Consider the following 21,036-nt stretch of genomic DNA (forward strand, 5'->3'; position numbering starts at 1 on the left):
AGCAGGTGGTTGGACCCTGGAACAGGTTCCCCAGAGAAGTGGTCACAGCACCAGCCTGACAGAGTTCAAGGAGTGTTTGGACAATGCTCTCAGGCACCTGGTGAGACTCTTGGGGATGGTCCTGTTCAGTCCCAGGAGCCGGACTTCAATGATCCTTGTGGGTCCCTCTCAGCTCACGATATTCGGTGATCCTGTGATTCACTGCCACAAGCGCCCCAGAGACCTGCGAGTACAAGCGCAGGGCCAGCAGCTACCCTGCCACAGGAGCAGCAACTTAGGTCACTTGTAAGCTGGATATAAAGAGGGGGTGGGGAAAGGCTGCAGTGAAGACTTGGTGTCATACCAGGACAGGCAGAGAGAGCAACCAAAGAGAACAAGTCACGATCTGGCAAAGGGAAGGGCAGGATGGGAGCTGCAGAGCAAAACAGGGAGAAAGTGAGGCATCATCCTGCCTGACAAAGGATGAAAAATAAAAAAAGGAAAAAGATATTCTGAAAAATTCTCCTCTGTAACATTGCAGTGACACGTAAACTACTGCTTTAGCAACACAGAACTGCCAGAGGAATGTTACACAGGCTGGTTTGCACAGAGCAGGAGGGAAGAATATGCATTTGATGGCCTCCTCAAAGTAAGATGCATGGTCTTACCAAGTACTGCTCTTTGCTCTCTCCAGAAGGTTCACAAGGCAGAACTGGAAGGACAGTATTTGACAGCATTAATCTTTTCCTGTCCTTGCTGCATTGAAAATAGAAATATATCTGAGTGCAAAACAACCTGACCCAAGTTACAAGCAGTTTTCTAGATTTCTTTTCAGAAAAGGTCAATGTGAGAAGGTCAGATAGGCTTTTATGGAATCTGCTTGCCAAATCCAAGACAGCACTCAAGAACATTATTGTTCAAGTCCCTTGCAGATCTGTCTCCGATGATGAATAACGTTTGAGACCACAGAGACAATTCAGAGCAAGGTTCAGAGAACTTCTGTGTGCAATTTTTCTATTAGATTTACCATTTCCACCTAAAACTAAGCTTTCTATTGAATTACAAGTCCTTCTTTTTAATAATGCACTTACCACAGGAGTGGTACGTCCCCAGACATCTTGGTGAATATTGTTTCTGGTTCTTTAGGGTAGCTTGTTAGCATACTGTGTGTATCTGCAAGGGCCAGACAGCGTGGCACTAGCACAGTGAGCTTTCTCCAAGAGCTTTTAGCAAGCCTCCAGGCTTCCTAACCTGCAGGCTGGCAGCTGTCTGTTAGCAGAATGCCAGGAAGAAAATAGGATGCCCCTTCACAAGGATTTGGTGTGCAATCAGGAGCAAGTATCCGAGCACAGTCCAACTGTACAGGACTAACTGCATGGTCACACGTCTAACCAAAAAAATTAAACCAAGCATTGATTCTCCTGCATCGTACACATGACACAGGTTCCAGTATGAGAAACAAAGATCAGCATATGGAACAGAAAATCACTTTAGGAGTGCACCACGACCCCCATTAAAAAATTAATACACAAATTACCATCTAGAATTAAGTTTCACATGAAAAAAAGGGGCAATAAGCTGCCTTTTGTAAAAGACCTGCATCACCTGCTACACCACTGATAAGAATAAAATAAAACAAGAGGAAAGAGAGCTCTGAGCAATTGCATTTATATTAGTGAGACAGGAGAGGAAGGGAGAAAAAAGCCTTCATTAGTCACTGATAGGACTGATAGGATAAGTTGTATTTACAAAGAGTGCATTAGTCATCCACTGTTTTTTTTCCAAAGGAAGCTGAGGAGGGCTCTATCTTCCCAGCTTCCATGGGAGACAAGGCCTCCATGCCCCAAAGTGCAGCTGCTGCACTTTTCCTCTAGGAAATGCTCATAATGGTACAAGCTCTCCATATCCCTCCACCTAGGCACTGCCTTCTGCTCTCTGACAGACACCGACTAGGAAGACGCAGCTGGGAGATGGATCCTTCCTATTGGCATTGGCCCACACCGTCTCAAGGCTCTATTAAACATACATCAAAACAGCACCGCCAGCTCTGCTGGGAGGAGGATGCAGGAAAATCCTGAGGCTGCAGCTTCTCTAGTAGCTGTCACTGTTCTCATGAAAGCTCATCCTCAAAGGAAGAGTGCAAGGCAAGCAATTCAGAGGTTTTGAAAACCACTCCTCTTTTCCTCCCTAAAGTTGCAGCATGCTGCAGAAAGCCTAAAATACACAGAGACTTCCCCCTAGCCAGGGCAGTTTGAAGTGTCAGGACTCCACTGTGCTTCTGCATGGCTTCTGTACCTGCTCCAACTTTCTGAGCACACCTCATCCCCAGCAGCCAGACAGGAATCATCTCTTCCCACACACCTCCTTGTTCTGTGCTGGCTACAGCCAACAGGGAAGGCTGCAGCACGAAGGACCTGCCCTTCAGTATGAAGGGAGCACCAAGGAAATGCTGCTGCTGTGCTTCCACCAGCACCTGCAGCAAAAAGGTTTGCATTCCAGAGGGCTGGTGGGTCAGGCAGGCTGAGGAATGCAAGCGCAGTCACAGAGCAAGTATGCTGTCCCTTCAAATGCTGAGCTGTTATCAACTCTTCAAGAGTTTCTGAGCTGTGGGGAATCTGCCTCCAGTTCATATGAGCAATTCTAGGAAGTTCTCAAATTCCTGTGAAGAGGGCTGCCAGCTCAGTGCATGTTTTACTGCTACTATACTAGAGCCCTGTTCATTCCTGTTTAAAAAAACCCACAAAAATCAAACCTGTAACCACACTCTAGTCTGCCCTGCAAACAGTGATTTTGATGCCTCCTTCCCCTGCCCAGCCACTCATTCATCTTCACACAAAACAGCAGAGGGATTACACAGATGTTGCTTTGCTATCCTGACCTTCTTAACCTATGCCCACATGCCACCAGTGATGTGCGTTCAGTGTCCCTTCAACCATACGTCAGAGGCTAATTCCCTTCTGGCTGTACCCTCATTCAGAAGCTGGATGATAATTCTCATCTCCTGCTACAGAGCTTCACGGGAACAGAGACAGCAGCTCCCTGCATCACTACAACTGAGGTTCAGAGCACAGCGCTAGTTGTGAAGCACAACAAAGAAGGACAACACAGGCAGTGTATCCAGAGTTGTGTCCAACTGAGGGGCAGCAGGAACACTGAAAAACTGAATGCTCAGAGAGGCAGTCCATGGCACGGCCAGCACAGAGCATCTGTGGATGTCTGCCTGGGGAGGAGTAAGTGGGGGAGGGAACTGCACCATGAGGGACAGGATTTCACTCTAGTGCCCAGCAGAAGCAGCCCGTCAAATGTAGCTGAGTCTACTGCAAAGGAGTAACAGAAGGTGGCTGAGCCATCAGTTTGCTCACAAGCTGTCTCCTCCTCCTGTGTGAGTCTCTGTCTAATCTAGAAAAAGCAGCTGCACAAGTCCTGAAGAACAGGTCAGCAAGGATTTTCACAGTGATTACTTGACCACACTTATGGACACGGAAAAGCTGCATCCAATCCAGCAATGATAAATGACCTCCATTGTCCACTTCCTGCTTCACAGAGTCTGAGATGCTAACAGCAGCCCTGAATAAATCCATGAATCCACAGTGATATCTAGAGTGGGGAAACACCCTTGATTCAGAACAGGATCTTGACAGATCTACAGCTGGGGAGATTCCAAGTGAACAGGAGGACAGATTCTGAAAATTGCTTGGCAAATTGGAGGAAGGATATAGCAGACACAGGACCAGGTGGCAGGGAAAGGTCTCTGGCAGGGACAAGAGGGTAACTGCTGCATGGCCATGACTGCAATGATCACAATCAATACTGCTGGTGAACTTTGTGTCAAGAGCCAAGCTCCAGAACAATGAAATTTTCAGACCCTGTCACCAGATCTGAAGATCACCCAGAGCACACAGGGAAGCAGGAGATATCTCTTATTTTGATTTCAAGAATCAGGTGATCTTGGTCTCAGCCTCGACATGCCCACAGTTCTTCCCTATTTTCTGCAGTGCTCGAGGCATCTGCCCTTGGGAGCTGCAGGGCTAACACATCCACAGGGCAGAGTTGAGTCACCTTTCCAAGAACACAGTTTTCTCTGGAGCTTTGGAGGGAGGGAAAGAAAAAAACAAACAAGTAACAAAAATCAACGCCTCTTCAAACCAAAATCCCAGAGATAAACCACAAACAAACAATCCCACTGCTGAAACTTAGACACCAACATAGCTAAGAGTTCCCATGGCTGCATTTTCATTCCTTTGGCAGGAAAGGTGTGTGGAGAAGCAAAGCAAGATATGCTACAGCACACATGGGTTACTAGGCTTTGTGGTTGCTTTCCTGGTTTTTTTCCTCCTTAATGGCTTATGAAATGTGAAAAAGAGTCATGGTAATTCCACATGCACACTACAGCCATAGTACAAACTTTCCTGACCTCCAGGACATTAAAAACACCAGCATCCTTAACACACCACAGCTAGCTCTGACACTGGCTATCAAAATCCTTTGGCTTTCTAGAGCCCTCTCTTTGCTTCTCTGCCACGAATGGACAGATGGATGGCTCTCAAACTGTCTTCCATCCATCTGCCTCCTCACCCCAACTAAGGGGACAGAAATCAGCCATCCCTGGGATCTGATGATGATGAATCCAGCATCACAGACAAGCTGTTGCCTATAAGGGCTCCAGTGATCACACAGATTTTTCTCCATAGGTTTAGAGAGAGGAAAAGTTCCAGGAGGCTGGGCTTTAGTGAATAAGAGCCTGTGCAAAGGGATATCATGAGCAGCTGTCCTCTGAGAAGCCCAGACCTTCACTTTAAAAGTATAGCAGTGGAAAGAGAGAGATGGTGTAAAACTGAAGTGATAAGCAAACTGCATGACAATTTCCTCTGGAACTGGCACTCATGAGCAGGAGACAGACACTCAGCTTCTGATATTGTTCCTGCTGGGCACCTTCTGTCCTTGCAAAAGAGCTCAAATCTTTATGGAGATGTCTACTCCGCAATCAAAGGTTTAATCGCAGCATGAACAGACATATCCATGTTAGCACTACACCTCGCTAGCAGGAGTAGTAATAGTGGGATTCACAGACTTGAACACAAATTGTACAGGCCTGCTGGGGACTTACATATGTGCCTAAGCTGCTAGCCTCCTCTGAAACCCACATCACTGGGACTTCAATGCTATTATCTCTGCACCACTGAGAATAAAGTTAGTGAACTATGTCCTTCATGCTGCAGTCACACCTTCTGCTACACTACCAGCAGAGACTCAGCTCTCTCTTCATCAGCTTCAGATGTTTAGTAACTGTGCTTAGACCACGAGCCCAGTAAAAGGAATAGAGAGAGGACAGAGGGGGAGAAAATAGAAACAGTGAGATATCAGTAATTATGCTTTGCTTATCCAGTCATGCGCATTTTCACTCTCAAACACTGAGCACATTAAAAAAATTTACAATAATAATAATTGTATAAATAGATACAAATAATAACAGAAAAACACATCAAAAACACATGAAGATCAGCTCTAGAAACTCATAGCTCATGTGGGTGAAGTGATCAAACTTCCTCTCTCACAACTCCACTGTCCACAGTCAATTTAATTTTCAGTGCAATGAGTAGCCTCCAGAAAAGTTGCAGGTGAGTTCAGTCACACACAGGACTTGTCCCCCACCTCAGCATGCTGGCAGCACTACTTCCTCATTCAAAACTGTGATCAGTCCCCTCACTTGCCTTTTTACATCACATCACCCAGCAGGACGAGACAGCACTGGTAATTACTGTTCAACCCATAGCTCAACTCTACACTTGAGTGTGCCATTCTCAGGTTGAGTTAATGTTCTCCCAGGTCTGACAGTCAAAAGAGATTGCAAACAAACAAACAAACAAACAAAGGCAGACCTCAATCACCCAGCACTTCATTCTTTTCCCTTCAAAAGGTAGGCATCAGAAAGAAAAAGAGGTTTTCAAAATTATCATTCTGAGTTTTAAAAAGATTGGGCCACCCTCAAAGGCACATGGACAGGAACAAAAATGAGGGTACAGAACTGAAAGAGGCTTTGGTCCAGGAAGGTCAGAAGAATGACACCAACTGAGCCATCATCAACAGGACTGAACTCCATCCCAGTTAAGCATGTGCTTGTTGTCCCACCAGCCAGGAGCTCAGCAGTCTGAGCCATACTCAAATTACCAGCTACAGCTGGCTACCCGAGGCCACTGAGCCAAAGAAACTGAGAAGCAGATCACCCGTAAACACACAGTGCTACTAGCTATGGATGTGTGTTTTGGGACTTCTGGAACAATGAGATCCACAAGGGCTCAGGTTATTGCTGGAACAAGAGCAAGTCCCCACCAGCTGATAGCATTTCCTTAATTTCTCTTCACCAAGCAAAACCCTCAAAAACATAATTTAAGAAAACAATCAACCCTGCTAACAAAACCACAGAACAGCGGAACACACTCCTTTCTTCCCTTAAAATTCACACAGTGTAAATCTGCTTAAGAGTCCTCAAAGTTGGAGACACACATGCTAACAAAATTAACCACAGAAAACAACTAGCTGGAACCCTAGGGATCTGCAAACTAGTTAATTTTGCAGGATCAGAAGTATCTAGGAAAGATAGCAAAAGGACAGGGCAGAAGGAAACACTCTATTCAGTCCGCATCATTACCAGCCCACTACTGGGCAAAGGAGCATTCACTATTACTCCCATATCTTCTATGTTGCCATGTCAAGAAAACAAGTAAAATAGGAAGCCTAAGAATAAATGCAAAAATAGTTATTAGAATAAAATAATATATCAGAGACCAGCGGCCTTGCCCAAGAATTCAACAGGATACTTTAAAAACTCACCAAAAGGGTCAGACTTGCTTAATTGTTACAGCAAGCTTATACAAAAGAATCCTGTTAAGTTTGTTTCAGAGCTCTTCCCCAGGGAACTGAAGGAAAGGAACCCGGGTGACAGGACCTGAGGAAAGAGTGGATGCTTCCTGTAAAGCCCTGATGGCAAAGGTGCATGAGTGAACAGTGACAACCTGCCCAGCTTGCTTTGCTGACAAAGCACACTGCCCTGCCTGCACATGGAAACCCACGTGCACAGAAGGCATTCCTCCCAGCTCCAGCGCTTAGTCGTGCAAAGGTTTGAGTGACATCCCACCAGGGTACACAGGGGACATCATTCTGCCCAGTGGTCCAGGAAAGGCTACATCTTGAGATGCACAAAGGCAGAGAGGCAGCAGCTGAGGGGGAAGGTCTAGGGAGATTAACATGTTTATCTCCTTGCTTAAGTCTCTTACCGGCCAATGGTTTCAGCGCGATGGCAGCAACAGGACTAAAAATAAGAACTCAGGCATTACCAGTGACTCACCGTGTGGGCAATGACACTGCGAGGGATCACGTAGATAACCGCTCCCACTCCTGGAGCCCAGCTCTTGAATTGTATGAAAGGACTTCCCACAGAGACAAAGGAGACACTGCATAGAGATCTCTTCACTCAAGTGATCTTAAGACTGTATGACATTCTCTTCAACCATGCAGTAGCTTTAAATAGATAATCAGACCAATCTCAGACCCAAATTTCAGGTTCACCACCTGACACAGGGGCTTGAGGGGATAGAAAACACCATCAAGACTACACTTCCAGCATGTTAAAATTCCCTGCTGGAGGTGATACTAACCACTGCTGGTCTTCCTTTCTGTCTGGATCATGTCTGCCAATAAATAAATTCCATAGGCACAGCAATTCCAGGATGTCACATTAGAAGAGTTCCTTCAGCAAAGGCTAGTGCACACCAGCAAAGCCAGCGCCACAGCGAGACAGTGTTTAGCCTAAACAACCTCACACTTGCTCCAAAAAAGCCCATATACCCATGAGATAGCATTTCAGTATTTCAGCTGCACAGAGACACAACAGCATCTCTGATTCCTTAGGTAAGCAGCTGGAATCGGGGGTTTCCGTGGCACAGCTGCAGGAGTTAACATCCCACTACAGCACTGCTGTGTACCCCGACTTCCTCCCCTGAAAGGCCACAGCTGAGATAAAGCCAGACTTTTTTTTGAGTATCTCTAGGATAAAAAAGAGATCACTCTTCCGGCACTGTCTGTGGTGCAGATTTGTCCACCAGCAGGTACAGGAGATCCCCTTGTTGCAAAGCTGGCAGTCACTGCAGTCACATCCTTCCCCTGCCTCTTGCTAATGGCCCTGGATCCTCTTTACTTCTGACGCTGACGCAAGCACTTGGGCAGCAGTGCACTGAACTGGATAACTGAACTGATCCATCATTAACCTGGTTCACCACACACCTCTATAAAGAATTTGTGCTAGTGCAAGGAGGGAACAGCCAGAAGAAAGGCTGCCTCTTTCAGGAGCAGCACAGCTGGCTGAGACTGCTCATGTTGCTATGGGGGACAATTCAACTACCCTTTGCTGTGATACTCCTAGATACTGCCCACATACAGTTCATGTCAGACCATAAGACGTTCTAGTCTTCTGACTGAATTGCCCGTAGTTTCTGATTCATCGTAAGAGAAAACTGTTCAGAGCTCCCCTTATGTTCACCCTTCATAACTTCTGGCACTCATAAAGAGGCCATCATTTTTGTAGGCACATAGGGAATATCTACCTTTACCATCTCATCACATAGTGAAGAAAAATACTCAGTTCCGGAGATCAAAAAAGTAGAGTGAGAACACAGTGATTTATTTGAAATTTGCAAGGAGTCAGATCCTGTGCCTAAAAGAAAGAAATAAACCCCCCTGCATAGAACACCAGGATATCACACGTGATCTGGATTGTATCAAGGCAAATAGGACATTGCTGTTGAGACAGTAGAGATGGGCTGTTCAGCAGCCAGTGAAACACAGCCATTTCCCAAGAAGCAATTACACAGTTAGCTGCTTACAGCCAGAACCAAGGACCTCTCCCATGAGAACAGACACTGCCTGATATCCCTCGGGTTTCCTACTGCTCTTGAACAAGAACTGCCAAAACTAGAGTGTACCAACTCCTAAATCTGCACTCAGCTCCCTCTCATTCATTCAGTGTACTGGAGAACTGGAAAGGAGTAGCATCTCCTTTCATGTCTATAAGCATATAGAGCAGTTCTCTCTCAAGCTCTAGCTGGTCAGGAAACCACCAGGTCAGAGCACTGAGGCATTTACAGCATCCAAAGTTAAAACTGGAGACAGCAAAAGCTCCTCACTACAAGAACAGAATGGAGCCACACATCAAGAATTATTCAAATATTATAGAAATAGGACACTTGACTCCCAACTAAAAGAAATGGAAGCTTTAAGGGGGGACAGCAATTTATCCAGAAAAGCACATCAGTGACTGCTTACATGAGAAGCTCTTCTTTATTACAGCCTATACATAATTCTGCACCCAAAGAGAAAAATCATGGAGATGGCTCCAGAGGAACAAAGAAAGTGAAGACATGGGAAAGCAGCTACCAAATTGCCCAGGCAGGTGTGGGAGGAAGGCGTTTCAGAAGGAAGAGCCAGGCGACACCACCGAGAGCCGTGGCTGGCAGGAAGCGCTGTGCCAGACTCACACTGATGGCAGGCTGCACTGCTGGGGGCTAAGATAAACCTGTCCTGGCCTCTCTGAGCTGCAGCACAGGATAGACAAGATAAGAACAGTCCAGAGAGGGAAAACACCCACTTTACCAGGAAAAGAGGGGATTTTGAAGAGTTTTCTTTGTTTATCAAAGAGGCAGGTCCTCATATAGGAGGACTGGGGGCAGTTTGCTTTCTGACATCAGAGGTGAAAGACGGCAAAAATAGTTATAGAAATAACTAATAGAAAACCAAATGTCTGCTGCTCTAAGGTGCTCTTCCAGTCTTCTCTGCCTCCTGCTGAGTAAACATATTTTATCCAGCTGTTCTGACAAGAGACTGTCCTTAGGAACTTTCGGCTGCCTTCATGATAACAAGATGCATCCTTTAGTCTGAACCACTGGGCAAAATCAGTTTGCGACTCTGTGGTGATCAGATGCTCCCAGGAATATAATTCGGACAAGAGAAACAATGAGTCATATTTTGGCAAAAATACACTAGACCTTTATTTTGCATCTTCCTGTGTTCATCAGTGCAATGCTGCTTCCCTCTGCTCCTCACACTTTAAAAAGAGCAGTAACTATTACCATTCCCTCTTCCAAGAAAAAGGTTTATCATTTCTTCTGATTTTATGCTGAACCATCATATTCCAAACATGTAAGCTGTCTTCATCGTGTCTGAGTTACGCAATAGGAGAATTCAGATTCAGCTACAATTTAAGACACAGTTTCATTCTGTGATTCCCCAGCCTATGACTGCAATTCAGTGGTCCCATTACCACTGTAAGCTTGGAATGGACTTGGAGATCCCTCAGCTTATGAAATTTCATTCCAAAGACAAAGTATTTGCTCTTGGTTCAGTTCATAAGATGCTGATTAGCAAAGCTCTAAGAGCAGCTACTAGATGAGCTCTAATCATCTACCTCAGCAGACCAGAGTGACCCAAAACATGACAGCTTATTAGCAAATATTTCATGTTATAGGAAAGATCCTTCTGTTCAGCACATACATTGTTAAAGTCTGCATTTACTATTTAGAAAATGCATGTTAACACATAGATAGGTCATGACTAAGCATCAAGAAGAATTTGAAACACCCTTCAAACAAAATACAGATCTAGCATTTCACACTGGCTGCAAAAAGAACATTCAGCATTTCCTATGACAACTTCTGGCGCTGGATTTTCAGATGCTTCGAACAACAATTAATTTAGCCTAATAGCTGCAGCCATAACAGAATACACCATTCTACAGAAACACAATCCAAGACTCAAAATTGTCTGCATTCTAAAAGGCTGAGGCCCAGTATGACTCTCTGCTTTTCCACAGATGCTGCCTGTCCAACAATCTGACTTGGTTTGACCAGACATTAGCTACTTCTGAAAGAATGGAGACAGACAGGAGGGAAAAGGAAAAGAAAAAAGAAAAAATAAAAGAGAGGGTACTGGGCTTTCTGAATTGAATACTAAACCTCAGCAGACACCAAAATTCAATGACTTCCTTATCACCTTATCACACAAGCTATGAGTAAGGCTTTTAAGGAAAAGGGCAATATTGCCCCAGAGATACCCATTTGCTATAGGTGCTTCTAATAGAGGGCACTTCTTGGTGCCTCCTCTTCCATACCAGCTACACAAAAACTATGCTCTAATACCCAAACTTTAAATGCACTCTGAAGTGGCACCCAGCCATTTATCCCAATGCACTCTAGCCAATTGACATTCTAGACATCCTGGAAGTGATGGCAGATTGTGACAAACTGTATCTTTGTTCCCTGTGCTCTTTTGCATACTTTTCACAAGTCCTAGACAGGGAGATAGAAAGAGAAGTGGCAGCTACTGCAAAAGACATTACCTCTTAGTAAAGGATTCAGAGATGTAAGAGCCTTCCTTCCCCATCAGCCAACAGTTAGCCCAGGAGCCCATAAAGCACTGGACTGCAGCACTGAATGACCAAGCCAATGAAGAGAAAGAGGAAGAACACTTATACAGATCCAGTATGCAAAACACATCTTTTTCAAAATGGAATACTTAGTTCTGTTCCAAAATACCTAGAAGTCAAAAAAAATAGCAACATTAACATTGTCTATGCAAATTGGCAGTGATGCCATGTCATTGATGTGATGAGAGAACACATGATTAGATATCTGATCCCAAGGAATGCTCGACAATGGGAATGTCAAGATAAATTATGCCCAGTAGATTCATGGGCGCTCAGTGCTTCCACCTCAAAAACAGACAAGCTAAGGAGAGCAAGAGACAATTAATGAAGTCCAAGTTCTAGCACAAGCTTACCTCAGAGTATTCAGGTTTGCTGAATTATTTTTCCCTTCCTTCTGTTAACACCTTATTAGAAGATAAGAAATTCCAAGGGAAATCATCTCTGATTTGATTTTTCAGAAAGGAAATCCCAATCTTTTCAAACACACCAGTCTAAGAAAACAGAGCAGAGGCATATCCTTGCAATTCTAGGTCAAACTCACAAGTTTTGGACTTGTGGCAGTGTACAGCAGGAGAGAGCAAGAACTGGAAAAGAAAACCTGGCCAAATGTGCACGCAAAGTTGGCACTGGTGAGTGGCTTTGGCCATCAGGCCACAAAACACTTTGCACCAAGAACTAATTTCTCCTCTCACCTACAGAGCAGCGCTCTGCACAGCCCCATCAGTGCTCTGCCCCCTGCTCCACTGCCAGCCACCTCCTCCATGCTCTGGCCTGCTTCCCGTCAAAGAGTCTTGCAGTTCCACTGGGGATGCAGCAGCTCACCATGCAGCCTCTTTCTCAGCTCCATTTTAAAGGAAGCTGCTAGCCAATGCTCCTGCATGCCCTGGCTATCTACTGGATTCCAATTTCCACACAGAAACAGCTTCAGAAACCTGTTTTCTCTTCAAGAAGGTGATTGTCTCCCACAGATGGCACAACAGTCCCTAAAGTAGGGGTTGAGTGCTCAGTGGCAAACACTCCAACTCTTCTGTTCTGCAAAGGACACACACAGTAGCATAAAACATATCCTGAAAAATTACATGAACCTCCCAAGACCTGCTAGAGGCAAGGACAAAGTGGTTTGAAATGCTTTCTTTATAGCTCCTCTGTGAGCAGACACTGACACCTTTCTGCTTAGCACCAGAGGATAAAGAGACAGAAGAATCTCCACTGAGCTGGACCCTGTCTGTCCATCCAGGACTGCCTCAAGCACGTGATCCTGACACAGATGGCAGTGAGTAGGATGGTGCCTCCTTAGAAGATGAAGTTCAACTAAAACGCTGAAGGGTGTGGTACCATTAGCTTGAGTTGGCAGCCAGGGTACAGAATAAAGAAATCAGGTCTGTCTTCACCAATCAAGGCTGCCCTCGAAGTGGGAGAAGAAACATCCCCTTTACACGAAAATCTCTCCTTCGTCCTAAAATGTGTCCACTTTGTCCCACAGCATGGAAGTTCTCCTAATATACAGAACACCTATAACCACAAAAACCTGTAGTTCTTAGCACAAACAGAGCAGTAACAGAGCAGAACAACCAGAGAAATCCTCTTCAGTGAAGATGGACAAGGTGGTCCCATACGAGGTGCAGCTGTTCCAAGCGTGCTAGCTGGCATGACAGGCTGTCCTAGCTGAAAAGGAAATTACTAAAATTGCCCACTAAATGGGAAATGAGTGCAGCACTGAGTGGGAGGACACCAAGGCAGAGATATAGGTAGCTTTCACTTCTCTAGACTTTCCCTGTAATGCCTTACTATTTATTCATATGAACAGCCATCATCCAGGCAGTCTCCCTGTGTCCTCTCCTAAGCAGGAATGTAGGGGTTTTTGTATTTCAAATCCAATAAAATCATTGCCAATCCTCCCCTTTCCTTAAGCAGGATTATTCACATATTGAAAAGCAATGCATATCCTGTCTAACTAAAACATCACATGATGCAGAGGTGGCAACACACTAAAATACAAATATAGCCAGATGAATAATTATGTAAAAAACCACTTTTCTACTCCACACAACTGCTCTGTGCTGTTGACTCAGACGTGTTCATTTGAACAGACAAAAAGCCAGTTTTACTACTGTGGCTCCCATTGAGTCTTGGGAAAGCAAAGGCAAGCCTACACGCCCCAGTCTCAGCTGGGCTCAGTCTGGGAAGCTCTCTGGCTCTAGAAGCCCCAGCTCTGCAAATCCCCAGTGGGAACTGCAGATCACGGGCACATTTGTAGGAGAATAATTCGTTTCAGAGCCAAGACTGCGCTCCTCCCCCACCCCTTAAATTAAATAAGCCAAGAAAGAGTACACAGCCATCCAGTCATTCTTGGAGAATTATTTTTCTGACTAGGTCTGCACTTTAAGGATGCCATTTTTCATTATTGTTAATAGGTCTCATTAACTAGAAGCTCTTAAGCACAAGACCATTACTAAATGCAGTTTACACTGCACAAAAGCAATGCCCTTATTGTGGCAAGGGCAGGAGGCACATTTATGTTTGCCTTTCCATAAATACCAATAATTCAAAACCAAGCACTATCTGCCCTTCATTTGGGTTCACAGTTACTTCAAATTAGTCGACAGTTAAGAGAAGGATGGTTTTAAAGATCTCCAGTTTGCAATTAAACTATACCTCATGACCTAAAAACAAGCAACAATTCATTTTAAAACAGAAACTTTACTCAAGCCAAACTTTCAGGCCTTTCTGGACTTAGTGATCACAGAATGGATTTACAAAGATATACAACCAGACCCTTAAATTTCAGGCACATAAGCAACTTAAAGAAACAAATACATATTTCCCCCCCCGTGTCCCCCCCCACACATACAGACTGAACACTGAACTCTCACTTCTGCTGAAAGTCTGAAATAATACGTGTATTTGGAAGCCCAAAGAGAAGCCTGAACAAGAATTTCATTGTTGTGAAGCTACAGAACTACTGAGCACAGGCAAAGTTGGCTTTTTCCTAGAAGAGTCAGCCCAGGCTGATATTCAGAGGGATGTGGACAAGTTCAAGAAGTGGGCCCATGGGAATCCCATTACGTTTAACAAGACGAAGTGCAAGGTGCTGCACCTGGTTGGGGCAAGCCCAGGTGTCAATCCAGGCTGGGGCATAAACCTATCCAGAGCAGCCCTGCTGAGAACTTGGGGGTGCTGGTGGATGAGACACTGGACACGGGCCAACAACATGCACCTGGAGTGCTGCCTGCAGGAAGGACACAGATCTGTAGGAGCAGGTCCATAGGAGGGCCACCAAGTTGATTAAAGGCATTTAATCAACTTCTCCTATGAGGAAAGGCTGAGAGAACTGAGGTTGTTCAGCCTGGAGAAGAGAAGGCTTCAGGGTGACCTAATTGCAGCTTTCCAGTATCTGAAGGCAGCCCACAAGAAAGATGGAGAGGGACTTACAAGGGCATGTAGTGGCAGGACAAGGGGGAATATCTTCAAGATGAAAGAGGTTTAGATTAGGTTTAAGAAGAAATTCTTCCCTCTAAGGATGGTGAGACATTGGCAGAGGTTGCTCAGAGAAGCTGTGCCTGTCCCCTCCCTGGGAGTGTTCAAGGCCAGGTTGGATGGGGCTCTGAAAAACCTGGACTTCTGAAAGATGTCTCTACCCATGGCAGGCGGGCCAGAACTAGATGATCTTTAATGTCCTTTCCAACCCAGGCTATTCTATGATTCTGTGAGTCCATGAAAATTAAAATCCACTCAAGACTCAGAGAAGTACCTTCCTCACTTGTTGCAGTGTTTCAGTGCTTCACAAAACTTGTAGAATCACCAGGGCTTTCAGTTAGTAATACAGCTGACACTACTACAACTTGTGCATTGAAGCAGCCAGCAACTTTTAATAACATTTTCCATGGAGAAGGCTTGACATCATACTCTTCACGCTTTCAATTCAAATACTGCTTAACTCAAAGTGAATTTCTAGTCATGAACAGACGCCCTGTTTGTTTAGAGGTGGCCAGCATATCATCCACAGAGAGAAGTAGAACAATGTTTATAGCTCCAACGTAAAAAGTTAATTCCAACCATGCAACACATTGAGGTTGTTCACAGGACTGAGCCTGGAAGAATAGTGCTTCACATCCTGCTTCACAGGATTAACATCCTTTTATTCAGAGGAGGTAAAAAACCGGGGGTGGCAGGGAAATGTTTCTTAAGCATCTTTTACATAAACCTGCACCACACAGAATTCTAAAAACAGCATCATGGAATGCTACATTTTCTTGAGGCTGTCCTTTTTATCTCTGTCCCCATCAAAAAAACCCCAACAAACTAGCAGAAAAATTCTTTGCAACCTGGAGGCCAAAACATCATGTGCAATAGTGCTAGCATAGGTCCATGCATGAGCACTAGTCCTCAGCAGCATTGCACACTATGCAAACCTGCTAACGATGAAAACAAAGCTCAAGCACAAGAAGACAAATACAATTTCCAAAAGTGGAGAAAATCAAGTCATGATAGGCAGTACTGTCAGCTCCTAAATTTAATATACACTCATTGCCAGACCACAAATTAATTTTGCCTCACCTTCTGTAACCAATGGTGTCTAAAACCTACTAATTCAGGTAGAATAGCAACAATTCAACTTGCAACATGCTGGAACATTAGGACAGCCAGATGGCAGAAAAGACAGAGTGAAAAAGGATTGTGTCTGGATGTCCTTTGCTGCTTTTTGCTGTTGTTGTTTTATTTTGTTTGGTTTTCATGGGTTTTTTTCTTGGTTGTTTGTTTGGGTTTTTTTGTATCAAGACATAGGATGAATCATTCCCAATGCTGGAGTCGAACATCCACCCCTTCCCACATCTTTTACTCTCATGCTCTGGTGCTAGGAGAGCACCTTCTTTTCCAAAGGGAAGCCTGTACTCTTCGCTGAAGTTACAAAGAAAACAACTGTCAGTCAAAAGAAAAACAAAAAAGACATGTATCTATGTTTCAGGATGATCCCAGTCATCCTTTACAAAGGAAAGAAGGGATTAATCTCGCAATGCAAAACACAAAAAACCTGAAGAAATAAGTCTGTGAGCCCTTTACTTTTTTAAAAGCATTCCTCTTCAAATATGCTGACTTAAATTACACACAAGTTTCTCATTCTTTTTTTCTAATCTACAATATTTGTCTAAAGGCAACAGGTTTGAATTGAATTATTGAAAAGATAATTTTTCAATTTGTTGCATAACCATGTTTGTTTTTATTACAGAAAGGGCAGACCAGAGCACCTAACTAGTTTTCACAGTACACTTTAATTAACCTTAATCACATTTGACCTCTCTCTAGTATTTCCTTTTCCCTCTACTCTCCCTTTTATATGGCTATTCCTTGCAGCACTGCCACAGTATGGTTCCTAACTGTCCTCTAAACAAAACTGAATCACGCTGAAGTAAAAGTAAGCAGTATCCCCGGCATACACATTATTAAGTGCAGAACAGCTTTCCGGTCATTCCCTCATGGGTTTGATCCCTTCCCCTGGACTGGCTTTCAGTTAATGACAGTTCTTCAGCTCTGTCCCATAACTTCTCATTATTCCTTCTGATGAGCTAACAGTAATCTTCTTAAACACACACAAGATTTTATTCCTCCTGGCTGGTAAAGGATGTTCTGCTCTTGAGGACTTCATAGTAGTTTGACATTATCATACGGTCAAGAGGGCTTGCAGCAGTATACCTTGTGCACCTACAGCTGTTTCCTGGGGAAAGACTTCAAATGCCTTAACTGTGCATTAATATGGATGTTTCCAAATTCTCCAGGAAGGCAGAAACCTTTGCACTAACAGATGGATTATTAGCCAAAAAGACACAGCAACAGCGGGGCAGGAACGGTTTCCTGACATCCTCCCATAATCTGAATTTTCACAACTGAATCAATTACTTAGATCTCAAAATGCAGACAATTTTAGAATTTACCTAAATTCTTGTCATGAAATGAGGGTTTTCTTAACTCTTAGGTACAGCTACTTATCTTAGAGATTTAAGCTTTCATTTTTGCCACTTTGCTTTTACACACTTCAGAAAATAAACGACTGCAGATGTTACTGTCCTTGTAGTTATGACTAATACAAGGAAATAATTTTACATCTACATGACCTCCTTTATTTTTTCTGATGGTCTTTGAACACACACACACACAAAACCACTGTGTGTTTATTATCATGTAAGAGCCTTCTGCACCAACAGCAGTTACCTCTGATTGAGTTTTCAATCCTCTTCACCTGGAAAAATTGCAGAAAGGAAGAGAGTCCAAAGGCATACCAAATAAAACATATTTTAGAGCTGTATTACACAAACAGTAAGCAAATCAGAGTGAAAAGTAGTACAGAAAACACCTTAAAATATTATTCCTATAACCAGCAAACTAGACCACAACTCCTTACACTACATCATACTTTAGCCCACGTTATTTTCTGCCAAATGCCCACAGTTTTTTCTTTACCTACACTCTTCCTATCACTGTTACAGCAAAGAATATGACTTGGACTCTTTTCATAACTCATCATGGCTCATTGCCAAGTGTTCTGGAAAGCACTTGAAAATTTGCATCTTTCTCAGTATTTCAAAGTGTAAAACAGGGCTAATACTTCCCTGCCCAGCAGTAGTACTGGGAGGATAAAGGATGCTTAATGAAACCTGTTGATGCCTTACACAGCTGGCAGGGAGAACAGCAAAGTAAGACTGAGGGTACATGGTTTAAAAAAAAGCTGCAGGACCACTTCCCTGGTGGTGCAGAGGAGCACATTGCAGTGGAATGATGACATTCTTTCAAGCAGGGGAATACAAATTTTGGAAGGACAAAGCAGTGAGGGTGAAGAGAACCAAGCTCCTGGAAAAAAAGACTGACCACCCACAGGTGAAAGCACATTAACAAAACCTTGGGAAAAACCCTACTTGGAGGGAGAAGATCCTGGCATTGACTCCACTTTTACCAACATATGAACAGAAACCATAATGCTCTCCCTGTGCACAAGGGGCTACACAAACTCCTCAAACCCAATGTGCTCCAATTCAGCCATCACTGTCCGGGCTGTCCAAGCCTGCAGAGCTACTGCATCCAGCCCCAGTTTTCCCATAACACACCTGTACAACACGGCTCTTGAATAAAATACTACATGATAATGCAGCCACTGGTCACCAAACAGCTGGATTTCTTTTGAGTGAACCAAGGAAATCTATGCTTGAACGAAAATGAGAGGTGCTCAGGAGGGAAACAAAACCTCAGAATTTCTGCATACTCCTAATACTGGTATTCACTGCAGGACACACTGTGGGGTCTGTGTCCATGCAACACCAAGTCCATATGGATTGCTTCTTTTTTAGCTATTCCAGCCAGCTGGGAAGGAAGGATGTTGGAAATGCTGCCCTGATTTGATATTTGAGAGACATGAATGAGAGAAGTAAACTAAATACAAAATCTTCTTAAAGGGACAGATGAATGGCACTGCATCCCAGCGCCGAATGACTTCTCTCCAAATGAGATAATACCTCTGTTAAAATATGCTCTTCTGACAAGAAGGAACATCAAGCCTCAGAGGATTAGAATAATTTAGAAAAAAAAGGGTCAAACCATCTATTTTAAGGCTAAGTTCCCCTAGCGATGCTAGGAGAACTTTAAATTAAGCAAAGCAAGCTGTAAATACAGAGCAGCTAACCAGACATTTCAATGAGAGAAGTCTTAAAATGCGCACACATGCCACACCAGACACCACCTGTAGCAGAGCCACCAAAACACTCCTGTACCAAAGAGCAAAGCACACCATGTCTCAGTAAATCCATGTGGCAGGTAGGAATGCAGGGCAGCAGGGAAAGAGACAGCCTGGTTGCCTCCAGTTCCTGAAGAGTCCAGGAACGTCACGCTGTGCCTATAAAGTGCTCAGGCACGTCAAGGTATTGTATGGAAGCAGGACAGCAAGAAGACATAATAAAAGTTACCACTCACTAGAACAACTTCAAATGTCAGAATTACTTACAAACATACACAGGGTTATGCGTGTATGTTACATACAGAAAGAAACCCTGTATGTAAAAGCTTAAGAGGAGTTTCTGAGCACTGATAACGGTGAAGACGCTATCTAATCAGGGACGAGTTTCCCCCAATCTTTCTGTAACTCGGTTTTCTCGTGGGCAGTTCACAAGCCTGTGTTGCATAGGCAGAGCACTGACCCACTCGAGACTGCTGCCACCTTCCCTGCACTGCAGCCACACGGCTTCCCGATCCCAACAGCATCAGGCCTGAAAACCAAGTTAAACTTCTCCATTACCTTGACCCAAAGCCACTCAAGGGGCTCTGCTTTCTATGCTGTCTTCCAGGAGTATGATACAGGCACACAAAAGCTATTTCCACATCACTAACATAACACTCCACATGCCCTTTTCTCAGGCCCAGCAGCAGAAGATCTGGGTTTCCAGAGCTACACTAAAGCAACCCCTTCTACAGTTGCTCCACAAAAGACGAAGATCTAAATAAATCTCCAGTCTACCTGGAGAACAAATAAATGCCCATCTCCATCACTTCAATAATTCCTTACTGAATGGTTCTTCTGAACTTGTTGTCCTGATCCAAGCCATGAGACTAAAAAGGGAAAAAAATGTGCTGTGATTCAGAGAGAACAGACATCATCAGAGGAAGACACAGGTGCTCCTTAAGCCAACACTGACACCAGAGACTGTATTTTGTCAGCCCATGGCCTTGGTCAGTTGAGCTTTGTAATTTGCCTGTTACATTCATGCTTTGTTAGCTATGGCTGCCATAAAGATTAACTTTTTTGGGTGTTCCAAGCCACAGACCTGGAGTGGGAGAGCTGTTTCAAAAGAATAAGCACACACCTTCTTCTCTAGCCTAGACCAGCCATTTGGCAGCAACCCAGTGCAACATAATACATCCAGTACAAGGAGCAAATTGCCTGTGAGGGACTGCCCTGTACACTGACACACAGCTCTGCAGCACTAACATCCCTACACAAAAAAAAAAAAAAAAAAAAAGGCCAGAAACAAACACCACTGCAACCAAAGAAAGGCTTTACTTATTTTTAATTTCTTTTTTCTTGTTTTCTTCTTTTCCCCTGGGCTAATTCAGGAGCTGATTATGCTTTTAACAGAGAGTTATGCTGCACAGTTACTGGGGCTGTGTCCCCGAGTGCTGGCAATGTAGGTGTAAGGAACTCATGATCTCCATGAGCACCCTTACAAGAGAAAGAAAGATCAGGCATGCTATCAATGAATTGGGAGTCCTTTCTGCATCTCAGTGACATTTTCATCACCATAACTGGCCACGGGTAGAATATCCCAGGAAGCAAACCCTAAAAATAACTTCTTACAACAAGTCAGACAGTCCTCCAGCAAAAGGGGAGGGGACATTGCTTACACACAGTTAGTACAATTTGGTTATTACAAGAGGGACAACAAATGCCCAGCAAACAGGAGAGGCAGAGAGGAAACAGAGGAGGAAAAGTGGGTGGTGAATCACACACCAATTTTTTCACCAACGACTGTCAATTGGAGATGCTTTCCCAAATGGAAATAAAGAAATTGAAATAGAAATTTGGAACCAAGCCAGCCCAGAATACT

At 44.0% G+C, this 21,036-nt stretch overlaps 1 protein-coding gene and 1 long non-coding RNA gene across 19 annotated transcripts in view; both read right to left on the bottom strand.

The window, feature by feature from the left end:
• CAMK2G (calcium/calmodulin dependent protein kinase II gamma) overlaps window positions 1-21,036 on the bottom strand; it is a 119,787-nt gene that overhangs the window by 83,778 nt on the left and 14,973 nt on the right. The window contains exon 1 of one of the 18 annotated variants that reach the window (XM_066324055.1): window positions 19,179-19,260. The exons of 16 other annotated variants lie outside the window; for them this stretch is intronic. In XM_066324055.1, the coding sequence (XP_066180152.1) occupies window positions 19,179-19,245 (67 nt within the window). In that variant the 5' untranslated portion in view covers window positions 19,246-19,260. Of the gene's footprint in view, window positions 1-7,324; window positions 7,488-19,178; window positions 19,261-21,036 lie in introns of those variants that run through there. One more of the 18 variants, XM_066324053.1, reaches the window with a different exon arrangement.
• LOC136364264 (uncharacterized) lies at window positions 15,948-18,946 on the bottom strand. Its single transcript, XR_010744128.1, has 2 exons — window positions 17,660-18,946; window positions 15,948-16,351 (listed from the first exon to the last, which is right to left on the bottom strand). It is a non-coding gene; the product is annotated as an uncharacterized lncRNA (long non-coding RNA).

This window comes from Sylvia atricapilla, chromosome 8, assembly GCF_009819655.1.
Source record: "Sylvia atricapilla isolate bSylAtr1 chromosome 8, bSylAtr1.pri, whole genome shotgun sequence".
Taxonomy (NCBI): domain Eukaryota; kingdom Metazoa; phylum Chordata; class Aves; order Passeriformes; family Sylviidae; genus Sylvia; species Sylvia atricapilla.